Raw genomic sequence first — 13,612 nt, forward strand, 5'->3', positions numbered from 1 at the left:
CTACTTCATCCAAAAATTATCTAGTAGTGATATGAAATGTTTAGTCTACTTTAGGATGCACTGATGAACAGTAAGGTATGATTTGGTTGAAGGAAGGAAATTACTATCCAAGAAAAAAATAAAAAAAAATAATATAAATCTCACGTCTCTTTCTTTTTATTTTAATTTAATTTTTCTATTTGTTTTAGACAAAATGTGATGTTGTTTAACTGGCATGGGGAAGCTAGCTGCTATGTGGGGCCATCGAAAAACACTTTTGAATTTGGGGATAGAACATATATTCCTTGAAGGTGATTGGACAGTAGGAAAGAATGAGGAACGTGGCAAGGTACGATTGGGTGACGCAGGAGCTGGGAATGTCCGTACGACGTGGCGGATCTTCGACCTAGTTAAGCTGTGAGGTCTACGGCTATCCAACTCGCTGTCTGACGCTGTCTCACCGTCTCCCATACACTTCACGTCCCCTCCCCCCACCTAACTCTGTCCTCTTTCCACTCACTGCTTAGTTACACTGTTTGCAACTTGCATGAATGCAAGAACGTCAAAACTTATGGACAAATATTTGCAGACAAATTGGACTTTTATTTCCATCATTCATCATTGGTATGATAAAGCTTTTTTTTAGCACAGATTAACGTCGATTGTTGAGAAATTTTAATATTAATTAGAAAATAGTATAAAAATATTTAAGAAACTTTACTACTCAAGTTTTTTTTCTTCTGAAATTTAAAAACAAGTTTCTTAATTGTTTTTGACTGTGTTTCAATTAAAATCAAGATTTTGCTATGTTATGTAGCTGTATTTTTTTCTTGAATTGTTAAAATAAAAGTATTTAAGATGTTACAGTTGATTAAATTTTTTCGGACATAATCAATTAATAATCCTAATTAAGCATTTTTTTAATGAATAGTCTTAGTAAGTGTTTGAATATCCATTACAATCGAACATTAAAGGTAAAATAAAGTTTACAGAAACATTTATATCTTTTTTTTCATTCATCTTAAGGTGAATCATTAAATTTGATCTTAGAATTCTTACACAAGTTGAATTGGAAATCAAACATCGTGCTCATAGTAAATCATATTAAACTACTTTTTATAGATTTTGTAGGTTCAGATCCTCTCTAATGATGTGATACTACTCATTAAACTTATTTTACACTAGTAAAAAATATTTAAAAAAATAATGTTTAAAATTCATAAATGGGTGAGCTGATGAATTCAATGAACACTCTCATGCTAAATTTGAATGGGGAGAATTCGTGTACCTATTCCTTCCACTTAATTAACACATCTATGAAGAGATATATTGCTAATTAATAAGCATTAATTCAACAGATATAAAGTGATACGATCACCAAACAAATTCAAAACAGCTGAAAAAGACAATTCTTCAAGTAATGGATACGGTTGTCACTCACAGTAAACGAAAAACATACCTCCCCAAAACATGCGTATGCATACAGATGCACTACATGATCAGAAAACCAAAGAAGATGAGGGAGAAAAGATAAGATACAAAATAGGATATAACAGTAGCTTTTTAATTTTAATGTCTCTACTTAGAGAAAAAGGTAAAGATGTACATGCATGTAAATTAAGGCCACATTGTTCTGCTTGTTGAAATAGAGCCAATGGGCAACTTGTTGTCTGCACTATTGCAAGCAGATTAAAAAGGACAACACTCAGGTGAAAATGACTTGTAAAAAGGAACCGCCTCACATAAAAGATAACAAAAGTAAGATACCGGATCGATTAACATCACAAAACCTGGACCACAATCACAAACTCTCAAGTTCATCCCATGAACATTCAATCATAATAACGAAGTGAGGCTACAGTGTTCAAAATCCCTTTATAATAGCCCCCACCATGGAACCTATAGTTTATCCCAATCTCATCAGTTCCATTCTCTTTGCCTGCCTAGTTTCTGTCCAATTCCCAAAACCAAAACCAGCCACACAAGCTCATGGCAACTCCCAATAACAGACTCTCTCTTGCCATGGAGAGAACTGGGCAATGGTACACATACACAAGACACTCAACAAATTAACTCCATTTTCGAACCCATGCCCCATGCATCCACACTTGCTTATTATATTATACGTACTCTCTAATATCAATCTGTATAATGACCAAATTCTTGGTTTTTTTTTTTGCAGGGTTTTCTCTCAAGACATACCAACTGATGTTATAGTTGAAGTTGGAGAAACCATTTTCTCTCTGCACAAGGTTAGTAATACTGTGAATTTTAATTTGTGAATGATTTTAAATTAATGTGATTATTTGTTCATGCATGTGATTGAAAAAGGGTACGTTTTCTGCAGTTCATGCTAGTGGCAAAGAGCAACTACATAAGAAAACTGATATTGGAATCAAATGAGGGCGAACTCACCAGAATCTACCTCTCTGACATACCAGGAGGCCCTTCAATCTTCGAGAAAACCGCGAAATTCTGTTACGGCGTCAACTTCGAGATAACTGTCCACAACGTCGCCGTTTTGCGATGCGCCGCGGAGTTCCTCCAGATGACGGATCAGTACTGCGAAAACAACCTCGCCGGCCGGACGGAGGAGTTTCTCACGCAGGTCGCGTTCTTCACTCTAACCGGCGCCGTTACGGTGCTCAAGTCCTGCCGCCACCTCCTCCCCTACGCCGATGAAATCAACGTTGTGAAACGCTGCGTCGAGGCCGTCAGCGCCAAGGCCTGCAGCGAGGCCAACTTCCCCAGCCGCTCGCCACCGAACTGGTGGACGGAGGAGCTCGCCGTCCTCGACATCGATTTCTTCGGCAACGTCATCGTCGCCATGAAGCAGCGAGGCGCGAAGCCTCTCACCGTCGCCGCTGCGATCATCACCTACACTGAGCGCGCTCTACGTGATCTCGTCCGCGACCACACCGGCAACGGAATCCGGTACACAGATCCCGGCGATTCCGATTCCAGATCCAAACAACGGAAGCTTCTGGAAGCAATCGTGGATCTATTCCCCTCGGAGAAAGCCGCGTTTCCGATCCACTTCCTCTGCTGCCTCCTCCGCTGCGCGATCTACCTCCGCGCCTCCGCCACCTGCAAAACCGAGCTCGAGAAGCGGATCTCGGAAATTCTCGAGCACGTCACCGTCGACAACCTCCTCGTCCTCTCCTTCACATACGACGGCGAGAGACTCTTCGATCTCGAAAGCGTGAGAAGAATAATATCAGAATTCGTAGAAAAAGAAAAAGGCAACGCGGTTTTCACCACCGCCGAGTTCAAAGAGCCTTGCTCCGCCACGATGCAGCGGGTCGCGAGGACCGTCGACACCTACCTCTCCAAGATCGCCGCCTACGGCGATCTCAGCATCTCGAAGTTCAACGGCATCGCTATTCTGGTTCCTAAGAATGCGCGTAAGGTCGACGACGATCTCTACCGTGCCGTTGATATCTATCTCAAGGTACGTTACGTAATATAGTATTATCATCATTCAGCTAACTTCTACTAAAGGAAAATTGCTTATGGAGAAAACGACGGCGGTTAACGGTTTACCGTGTTTGGTTTGTTTTCTTCAGGCGCATCCGAAGCTGGATGAGATAGAGAGAGAGAAGGTGTGCAGCGTGATGGATCCGTTGAAGCTTTCATACGAGGCGCGTGTGCACGCGTCGCAGAACAAGCGGTTGCCGGTGCAGATTGTGCTGCACGCGCTTTACTACGACCAGTTGCGGCTGAGGAGCGGGGCGGAGGAGCGTGACGTGGAGCCGGAGAAGAATCAGCTTCAGATGGACGTGTCCTTGGTGAGGGAGAACGAAGAGTTAAGAACTGAACTAATGAAGATGAAGATGTACATTTCGGATTTGCAGAATAAGAACACTAATAATGACGCGAACCCTCAGGTACATGGAACGACGTCGTCTGCCACCCCCAAGAAGGCCACGTTCTTCTCTTCCGTGTCTAAGACGCTGGGGAAGTTGAACCCCTTCAGAAACGGGTCCAAGGATACGACCCATTTGGAAGATGCTAGCGTGGATTTGACCAAGCCCAGAAGGAGAAGGTTCTCTATGTCTTAGACCAAGTTAGAATTGAATTAAATTATGAGCATATATTATGCGAGGTTCATCATGGTTTCCTTTTTCAGAATATGCAATTTGTGTTGTGTATGTACAGAATTCATATAGTTTTCACGGTACGTTTCTTAGGGATCATGGATCATGCCAATATTCATGATATTGGGTGCTCTGATTCTTGCGATCTTCTCATCATAGTGTGTGAATTAATTGTTTAATACACTGTGTATATGTTATTAAGGAAAAAACTTTTGCAGTCACTTCATACATTTCTTATGCTTTCAGTCTCTGGTGCTTGTGTAAGAGGAAAGAAAGAGAGAGATTTAATGAATATGGTAACCTCGTCATATACCAGATCGATCCCTTTTTTCATATGTTGTATACCCTCTAGATTAGGTCTTATGCCAACCGATCCCGTGAGGGTTGACGCTTTGGCTTTATTCCAAAGCATGTCAACGTTACGGTGGAATTGTTTATCCGGTCGAAGATCTTGGGATAATGGTCAGTTATGAAAAATTGTTCATGAAATATCTTGATCCGAAAGTGCGGTTAAGTTACAGGATATAAGTGACCCACAATCTTGTTATTTTATGAATTAATTTTTGGGGTTAAATTAATTTTAAATTCACATTCTAAAAATCTACCATGCTAAGATTTATTTAAAAGTTACCCACCATATTAATCACACATCAATTTCAAAAGAATTAGACTTGAGGAGATATATTAAAAAAACTCAAATTTAAATTAAAACTAAACTCATATTTTAAAAATATAAGATGATATTAGAGTATATTCAATATTCATTTAAATGATGACTCACCGTTTTATTTACACATCAAGTCTATCAAATTTCAAAGTGATGATTATCCCTGTGATGTTAAATTGCTAATATTCAATTCAAGTAATATATTACATCCTTTCAGGCTAACATTTCACACTTTAATTTTATACCTAACTATTTTTTTTTATTCTCTTATCACGTCTATTTTGATCTATAATTTTCTCTCATATTTTTTTGAAGTCTCTTTTCTTACTTGATGTATTTTAAAGATGAGTAATATTACACAAATATTCCTTATTTCAAACAACATTAGATTTTGTTTACTAGTGTGATACACAATATAAAAAGAGAATTCGAGCATTTTTATTTAAATTTTATTCATTTAATTAATTAATAAATTGAGCCTAGACATCTGTTAAAAAAATATGATAATTTTTATTGATTTTTTTTACCATGATTAAATGTTCAAATTTATATGTCTAGAAGCAAAACTTCATGAGCACATCTAAAATTTTGTCACATTTTTTAGGATTTTTTTTCATCCATGGATATAAGAATACTTTCTTGACTTTCAGAAACTTATGATTATAAAAAAGAATGATCACTCAAATCGATTAGTTGTAATATGGTTATTCTCATGGTTATCAAACTCTAGAGTTAACTCGCTAACTTTTACGAGTTTACAAGTCCATTTGTCCTTTGCGAGTTGACTCTTGAGTAAATTCTTTTTTTAGTAAACTCTGGATAAACTTTGTGAACTCTAAGTAAACTCGGTAAACTCTCAAGTTTACTACCAATTCAACAAGTTAACAAGTTAAAAAAATTAGACCAAATGTAAGTCATTTTTTATTATTTTCTGTTTAGCATTCAACATACCTTCATTTAGCGTGTTATTCTCAAATACAAAATTCTTATCTTTAATAATATCAAACCCTTGTTTTCTAATAACATCAAATCCTCGATGAGAATGATCTACCACTACTATAACCTCTACAAGTTATTGTCTAGTAATGATATATTATTACTATACTTGATTATTTAAATATTTTGAACTTTATAATTTATTGTTTTGCTTTATTATATTGTTGAAATATTTAATTAGTATGTTATTTATAAATATTTTGTTATTGCTTTTATACGAAATAAACTCTTACAAGTCTACGAGTTGAATCTACGATTCGAGTCTATAAAACTCTCACAAGTCCACGTAAACTCTCGAGTTTAATCTTGGTTACTCTAGCAATGCACGAATATAAATATGAATTAGCATAATATAAATAGAATATATAATAGTTGAAAAATATAGTTTTTTACATGTCAAATTAAATAAAAATATTTGGATATAAAAAATAAATTTAAACATCATTATATAAAAGTTGCACATGTTAAAAATATATAAATATTTAATAGTTTCCTCACAAAAAAAAATCAATTATTATAAAAAAAAATCACCCAAATGGATTTGTTCTAGATGAATACTCATGAAAAAGATAAATATGAATATATAAATTAGTACAACTTAAATAAAATATATAAATTTATGAATATTCACGTATCGTTGTTGCCATGGAGAAAGAGAAATGGCAAAGCACGGAAACAATATTGAAGCATATTCCTTTAAATCCTTTTGTACATCAATTTCTATTTATATACACAATCTGTCAATTTATATGATAAAAGAAAAGGAGAATGGAAAAAATAATCAAATGAGAATATGAAATTAAAACTGTGATTTGGTTGCTTACTAGACTTTAATCGTTTAAGTATCAAATATCAATTTTAACATGTCATTCAATTAATTTAGCAAAACTAATCCCTTTTGTTTTACAGCAGCAAAAGTAATCCTTTGCAACTTAGTCAATTGTTGTTCCACATCATGTTTCGTCTCCAATGTGCTAGGTATCAACGTATGAGCAGCACATGACTTTTTAATAGGGATTTTAATCTCATTTATTAATATTTAATTTTTGATTATAATCTAAGGATTAAGATTAATTATTCTTATTATAAAAGTTTTTTCATTTAAAATATCTTTTATATATGATAAATTATATGATCTTTTCGTCAGCTATGATCTAACCAATGTTAACATGACATGTGGCAAGGTAAGACAGTCAACTCTCAGTCCAACAAGTGTTAACGGATTCATGATGTAACCGCGAAGGAACAAAGTAAGTCGTGTTGGGAAATTAAAGATATCAATAAATTTAAAATCTCATAATCATATTTCTACAAATTTAAAATCTGAAATAAATAATTTTTTTTCCAGGTGTCTTGAATTATATATTCTCAAATTTCTCTTAATTAGAATATATGGATAAGGGTACTGTATTTTCTAATTTTTAAATAATACATAAAAACTCATACATAATGTATTTATCGTTTGATATCTTGTTTGTGTTTAAACTGTTTACGTCTCATTTGTCATTAATAGGGAAAGCCATATTCATTGAAAATCACGAAGAGCAATGTGATACTCAGGCCAATTGTTTCTAGTGAAGAGGAAGCTTATATAATGCAAATGCATAAATCATTGGTTTTAGTATCTGGAAGGCCAAGCCTAGATATTATGCTGGAACACCATATCTATGAAGCACGAACACTCCAGCCATTTATCGTGTCTGGTGTCCGACACGCGTCTGTGTTAGTGTCTGACACCGATATGACATCCACACTACGTTCTATATTTTGGATATTACAGGTGTTCACGTGTTTATATCCGTGTCGTGTCCAGTGTTCATATCGATGCTGGTGTTTCATAGCATCAGATATTCAATTAAAAGATTGTTGTTGCTCTTGGGAAGACTTCAAGGATGCAAAAGATCCCTTGAATAAAGATGCCCAATTCAAAAAGTTAGATGTAAGGAATAGTTGTGAAGCAATGATTAGATTTCAAGTGAAAATAGCCAATGACAGGTCATTAAGCACCTGACAGAGCATAATCATTGTCTTGCACTTCAATATGAGAGACATTTGTTCAAGAGATCACAAAGGATAAGACAAATTACGTTATTGATATGGTTAATTCAAGCCTTAGTGTAATTGATACTTTCAACTACATGTCACAAGAAGTAAGAGGTCGTAAGATGGTTGGATTCATAGGATGAGATTGCTACAATCATGTGAACGATTGAAGTTGGAGATGCTTAGAGTTTAATAAACCTTTTCAAGCTTAAGCAAAAGGAAGATCCTATGTTTTTCTACACAAAACAAGTGGACCAAGAAGGTAGATTAACTAATTTCTTTTGGAGAGATGGAAGATCAAGACTTGATTATGATGCATTTGGAGATGTTGCACTTATCGAACCAACAAATATAATTTGATATGCGCACCTTTTGCAGGAGTAAACCATCATTGGAAAAATATGATGTTTGGGTGTGCTTTCTTATTGGATGAGAAAATAGAATCCTTTGAGTAGTTGCTCAAGTCCTTTTTAGATGCAATGAGTGATCAAGCTCTTAAATCCATCTTCACATATCAAGATCAAGCAATGTCAAAGGCAATTGAAAAGGTATTCCCCTACACTTCTCATCGATTATGTTTGTGGCACATAAGTAAAAATGTTGTTGATCAAACTCTTTTTTTTTTTTTTGGCAATTGCTATATTCACTCACCCTCTTTACTAAGATACTCCCCTATTCTTTTTAGTTTCCTAAATTATCTTTGTAAATAGCAATTGCCTTTTTTGTTAGTTGACTAATGCATACTGCACAGTCTAAGGCCCAAGTCCAATACAATCCATCATGAATACAAGGATTTCTTCGCTAACACGCCAACAAGGTCGATTTGGTCATTCCATCCCTTCGATTAAAATAAAATAAAATAAAATAAAAAACTGAACAGAAAAAAAGATCAGCAGCAACTTCATTCCATTCCCAATTCCCACTCAACCACCAAACCCTATTCAGCATTTCCCCCAAATCACCGTCACACCATGGGCTCCTCCGCGATGGTGTTGGACCCGAAACCCTCATCGGAGCCTCCGCCGTTCCTCCCGTCGACGAAATCGGACTACCTTCAAGGCAGCTTCGGCGGCGACGCCACCGCCTCCGACGAGGACGACCTCTACAGCCGCCTGAAATCCCTCCAGCGCCAGCTGGAGTTCATCGACATCCAGGAGGAGTACGTGAAGGATGAGCAGAAGAATCTCAAGCGCGAGCTGCTCCGAGCGCAGGAGGAGGTGAAGCGGATACAGTCGGTGCCGCTCGTCATTGGCCAGTTCATGGAGATGGTTGACCAGAACAACGGCATCGTCGGATCCACCACCGGATCCAACTACTACGTCAGGATCCTCAGTACCATCAACCGCGAGCTTCTCAAGCCCTCCGCCTCCGTCGCACTCCACCGCCACTCCAACGCGCTCGTCGACGTTCTTCCGCCGGAGGCCGACTCCAGCATCTCGCTCCTCAGCCAGTCCGAGAAGCCTGACGTCACTTATAATGTCAGTTTCGTTACCGTGGCGAAAGATCATTTCTAGGGTTTTATTTCCCACAATCATGTCTAGTGCTGGTTTAGTTTCTTTTAGTGTTGATTGGCAATTGCGGTTTGGTTAGGGTTTGTTGTGGCTGGAATGAGGGTTTGGCTTGATTGGAGTTTCTTTGAAATGGTTCTTTTGTTGGAGTTCGATAGGGCCTTGTTTAAGGAAAATGAAAACTTAGGTTTTGGTAAATTCAAATGGAGAGGGAAGTGTTTTACTTAGAAGCTAATCAAGGTTTGTGTCGGTTTCTCGATATTGTGGGTAGTTTCTTGATTGTGGGAAATTGGGGGTAGTTTCTTGATATTGTGCGAAAATGCAGCCACAATTTACAGTCGTGGGCACCCCTAAAGTGCTGATGTTTTGGCCGAAATTGCAGTTTTAAAACCTTGAAGATAATTTTATGTTTCATGATGGATGGTTTGCTGATGAGAACAGGAGTTGGATTTGTGCTTTGGTTTTTATGTTTTTCAGGGAGGTTGATTTTTGTATGATGCGATATTAATTGGTGCTGTTCTTGATTGACTGTGATTTAAAATGGGTTGGTTGGAGCATATGGTTTTAGTTGCAACAGTTAGTACTTCAGTGTCTTATGGTATGAATCCTAGACGTATGGTCACAAGATGATGGCTTTCCTTGGTTTCTGGGAGTGAGTCTTGCTCTACTTTTAAACCTCTAAAAACCCTACTTGGTCTCTTCAGGGATGCTGTAGAATGTTTTAACTAGATATTTATGAAGTGAATCGGCATTGCACCAGGTCTTTAGCCTTAACATTTGACAAAGAAAAGTGTGGAGTTTTTTAAGAGGAACTGAAATGTCTTAGTTTAATAATTTATTTTGAGATTTAAAAAAATGTTCTGACTTCAAGAATCAAGAGTTAGTGGGACCCATAAATAAGCTTGGGATGTTTCTTTTAGTTCTTTATATGCAGTACGTGGATTCCCGGATTCTGATGCTATATGTTAAAAATGTCGATAATTAGATGTTTATTAAAATATGTGCTGTATTGAGTCTAGGAGGTTGCTAGGTTGGAAACATTGACACTGAAAGTTTTGGTCCATCATTCTGTATGGGTGAGAACTTGGAGCTTCCCAGGATTGAGATGGATTCTAATGAGGAAGATGAGAGTGATGATGATTTGTGATATATTTGTTAGGTCAATGACATTCATGCTAACAAGCATTAGCAATTGCTTTTGTGGTATATTTGTTAGGCCTATGTTTAGTATATTGTCAAAAATGTTGTCTTGAGGGTTTTGTTTTTTTATTTATGGCATGTTCTTATCCCCTTTTCATGTATTTGATATTTTTTAGGACATTGGAGGATGTGATATACAGAAACAGGAAATCCGTGAGGCTGTGGAGCTACCCCTTACACATCATGAACTATACAAACAAATTGGTATTGATCCTCCCCGTGGTGTTTTACTGTATGGACCCCCTGGCACTGGCAAAACAATGCTTGCCAAAGCTGTTGCGAATCATACCACTGCTGCTTTCATCAGGGTTGTGGGATCTGAGTTTGTGCAGAAGTATCTTGGTGAGGTATCATTTTTATATCATCTGCATATGGATGTGATGTTGACAATGTTGTAGCTTACTCTGCTATCTTTGTTTCTTTTTGAAAATTATGGGTTTCCAATTCATAATTACTGATGCTATTCATATTCAGTATCAAAATTGGGGATTGTATATTTTATCAGGATTTCATTGGTTTTTTGTTTCAAGTCAATGATTTTAATTAATGTTGCTCCTAAAGTTTCCTGGGGGTTTCAAATTCATTGATTGTATATGTTCTTATCAATGGTTTAGAGCAACATCTTCAAATCTTCCCTGCCATTTATATTTCAGGGTCCACGAATGGTCCGTGATGTATTTCGTCTTGCTAAAGAGAATGCCCCTGCAATTATATTTATTGATGAGGTTGATGCAATAGCCACTGCTAGATTTGATGCCCAAACTGGAGCTGATAGAGAAGTACAGCGTATCCTTATGGAACTTTTGAATCAGGTGTCTATGAAATGATATTTCTGTTAGCTTCTGTGATTATGTTTTGTGCTACTATTAGTACTTACTAATATCTCCCGAGCTGCAGTGAATCAGTTTTCACTTATCTCTTAATCTCTGGTTATTTGGTTTAATTACCTGTTCTTTTCTACAGATGGATGGTTTTGACCAAACGGTAAATGTTAAAGTTATAATGGCAACTAACAGAGCAGACACCTTGGACCCTGCTCTGTTGCGTCCTGGAAGGCTTGATCGTAAAATTGAGTTCCCTTTGCCTGATAGACGCCAAAAGAGGCTCGTATTTCAGGCAAGTCTTTTGGCTATTTTATTTGGTTTACTGGACATCTTATATTCTGAGTGACAAATTTCGGTTTGTTTTGAAGACCTTTTCAGTGTCTTTTATGTTGAAAAATTTAAGTAGTTTATTTTCAGCTGATTGCTAACCTATTGTTTGATGGTTTGATCAGGTTTGCACAGCCAAAATGAACTTGAGTGATGAGGTAGACCTAGAGGATTATGTTTCTCGTCCTGACAAAATCAGTGCTGCTGAGGTTTGTTTATATCTTATTCTATGATATTGTGCCTATAATTTATGTAGGGATGCTTATTTGTTTCATGATCATTTGTCTAACTATAGGAATTTTTTGAAGTTTATTGTTTTTTCACATCCATCATCTTGGTTATAGAAGGATTGAAGCAATGTTGAAAAACATAGGGAGTGGGTTGACAGCTTCTTTGAAAATCATATCTGTTAAAATGTTTATTTCAAAACAATTAGTTTCTTTACCTAATGTTATTTACATTAATTGATTAGCAAGATGACATTATTCCCTGGGGAAATTGTGGAACAGAGTTGAAGCTATTAGCTTGGTATGAATTTTCAAAATTAAAAAAAAAGTGTAAATAAGTAGAAATGAGAGAACGAATTGTTATTGTGAGAAAGATCATGCTTGTTATGAAAAGGGAATTTAGAATTTAGTTTACCTGGATATTCTTTTGGCAAAGCTTCTCACTGGCTGTCCCGAATAAAAAGAAGAGGGTGGTATACATGGAGCATTTTTGCATCAATAGCAGATGTGGGTAAAAATAAAGCAAAAGACACAACTGTTTGATTCAAGAATAAACCTGTTGTATATATGTATATGATGTCGGCATAAGATGTCTTACACCCCGTAAATGACATCATACATGATAAAAAAAAGAGTCAACCTTCCTCCTTTTTCAATCTTCCAGTCCCCGTGGTCTCTAAAGTTGCACTTAGGTGTTATATACACATACATAAATTTTAAGGTTTTATTACTTGAAGAGGTAGCCGTGATAAATAAGTTAAATGTCAATAAATGTGATATATATATATATAAAAACAGGTCTTTGTAATATATAAACAGTTTTATTATTTGGTGATTGTTGGTGCCTGCAGATAGCAGCCATTTGTCAAGAAGCTGGAATGCATGCTGTTCGCAAGAATAGATATGTCATACTGCCGAAGGACTTCGAGAAGGGTTACAGGACAAACGTGAAGAAGCCTGATACTGACTTTGAATTTTACAAGTGATGATGTTGTAGCTTTGAGATTGGTGTGTGTACTCGCGAAGTTAAATATACAGTGAAGGGGGTACATTTCTAGAGGAATCACGATCATGAGAAATGATGCAATGTTTCTGTTTCTTGTTGACCTTTCATCTTATTTTGTAATTTAGATTATTTAATTTACTAAATATATTAATTGTGGAAGCTTAATGTTGAGTTCGTACTGCATGTCTGATTTTCAAAACTAATATGGGTGACTTGCTTCCGTCTTCAATTTGCCTTGATGCTCATCTGATTGCCTGAGCGCAAATGGTTCTGATAAAAACAAGATGGCTTAGATGTTTTTAGTCTATAAAATGAGTATGCTTTGATTTTGGTCCTTACAATTTTTGTTTTTGTTTTTTATCCCTTTAAAATTTTAATTATTGATTTTAGTCTTATTAAAATGACTGAGTAATAGTTTTTTTCCCTGTAAAATCCGATTGTTATTTTTGTATATTAAAGTTCATTTTAAAGTAGATAAATAACATTTAAGTGATTTGGATTTTTTTTAAGGTATCACAAGTGTTACTTAAGCCGTAAGAATTAAAACGATGTCAGAAATTTTATAATAATTTATCTTGTTCAACCAACTAACATGGGCACTTGGGCACTTGATCTTTTGTTAAACACATTTGTTTATTCGTGTCACATAATTATAGAGAGATCAAAAACTAAATTTCAACTTTTTTGAGGGATGAAAGTAAAAAATATATTATTATAAAGACTCAAATCAAAACTCAC

General features: G+C 36.1%; 2 protein-coding genes across 2 annotated transcripts; both read left to right on the top strand.

The window, feature by feature from the left end:
- Positions 1-1,735: 1,735 nt before the first annotated feature.
- On the top strand, positions 1,736-4,418 carry LOC100782043 (root phototropism protein 2). Its single transcript, XM_003553141.5, has 4 exons — positions 1,736-2,021; positions 2,162-2,231; positions 2,327-3,430; positions 3,546-4,418. The coding sequence occupies exons 1-4, from the start codon at positions 1,969-1,971 to the stop codon at positions 4,038-4,040; spliced, it is 1,722 nt and encodes a 573-aa protein (XP_003553189.1). The 5' UTR covers positions 1,736-1,968; the 3' UTR covers positions 4,041-4,418.
- Positions 4,419-8,456: 4,038 nt separating this feature from the next.
- On the top strand, positions 8,457-13,039 carry LOC100783650 (26S proteasome regulatory subunit 6B homolog). The gene is made up of 6 exons (XM_003553142.5): positions 8,457-9,260; positions 10,607-10,837; positions 11,144-11,302; positions 11,454-11,606; positions 11,767-11,850; positions 12,720-13,039. Exons 1-6 carry the CDS (start codon positions 8,754-8,756, stop codon positions 12,852-12,854), a joined length of 1,269 nt encoding a protein of 422 aa, XP_003553190.1. The 5' UTR covers positions 8,457-8,753; the 3' UTR covers positions 12,855-13,039.
- Positions 13,040-13,612: the final 573 nt, after the last annotated feature.

Source organism: Glycine max, chromosome 18 (genome assembly GCF_000004515.6).
Source record: "Glycine max cultivar Williams 82 chromosome 18, Glycine_max_v4.0, whole genome shotgun sequence".
Lineage (NCBI taxonomy): Eukaryota > Viridiplantae > Streptophyta > Magnoliopsida > Fabales > Fabaceae > Glycine > Glycine max.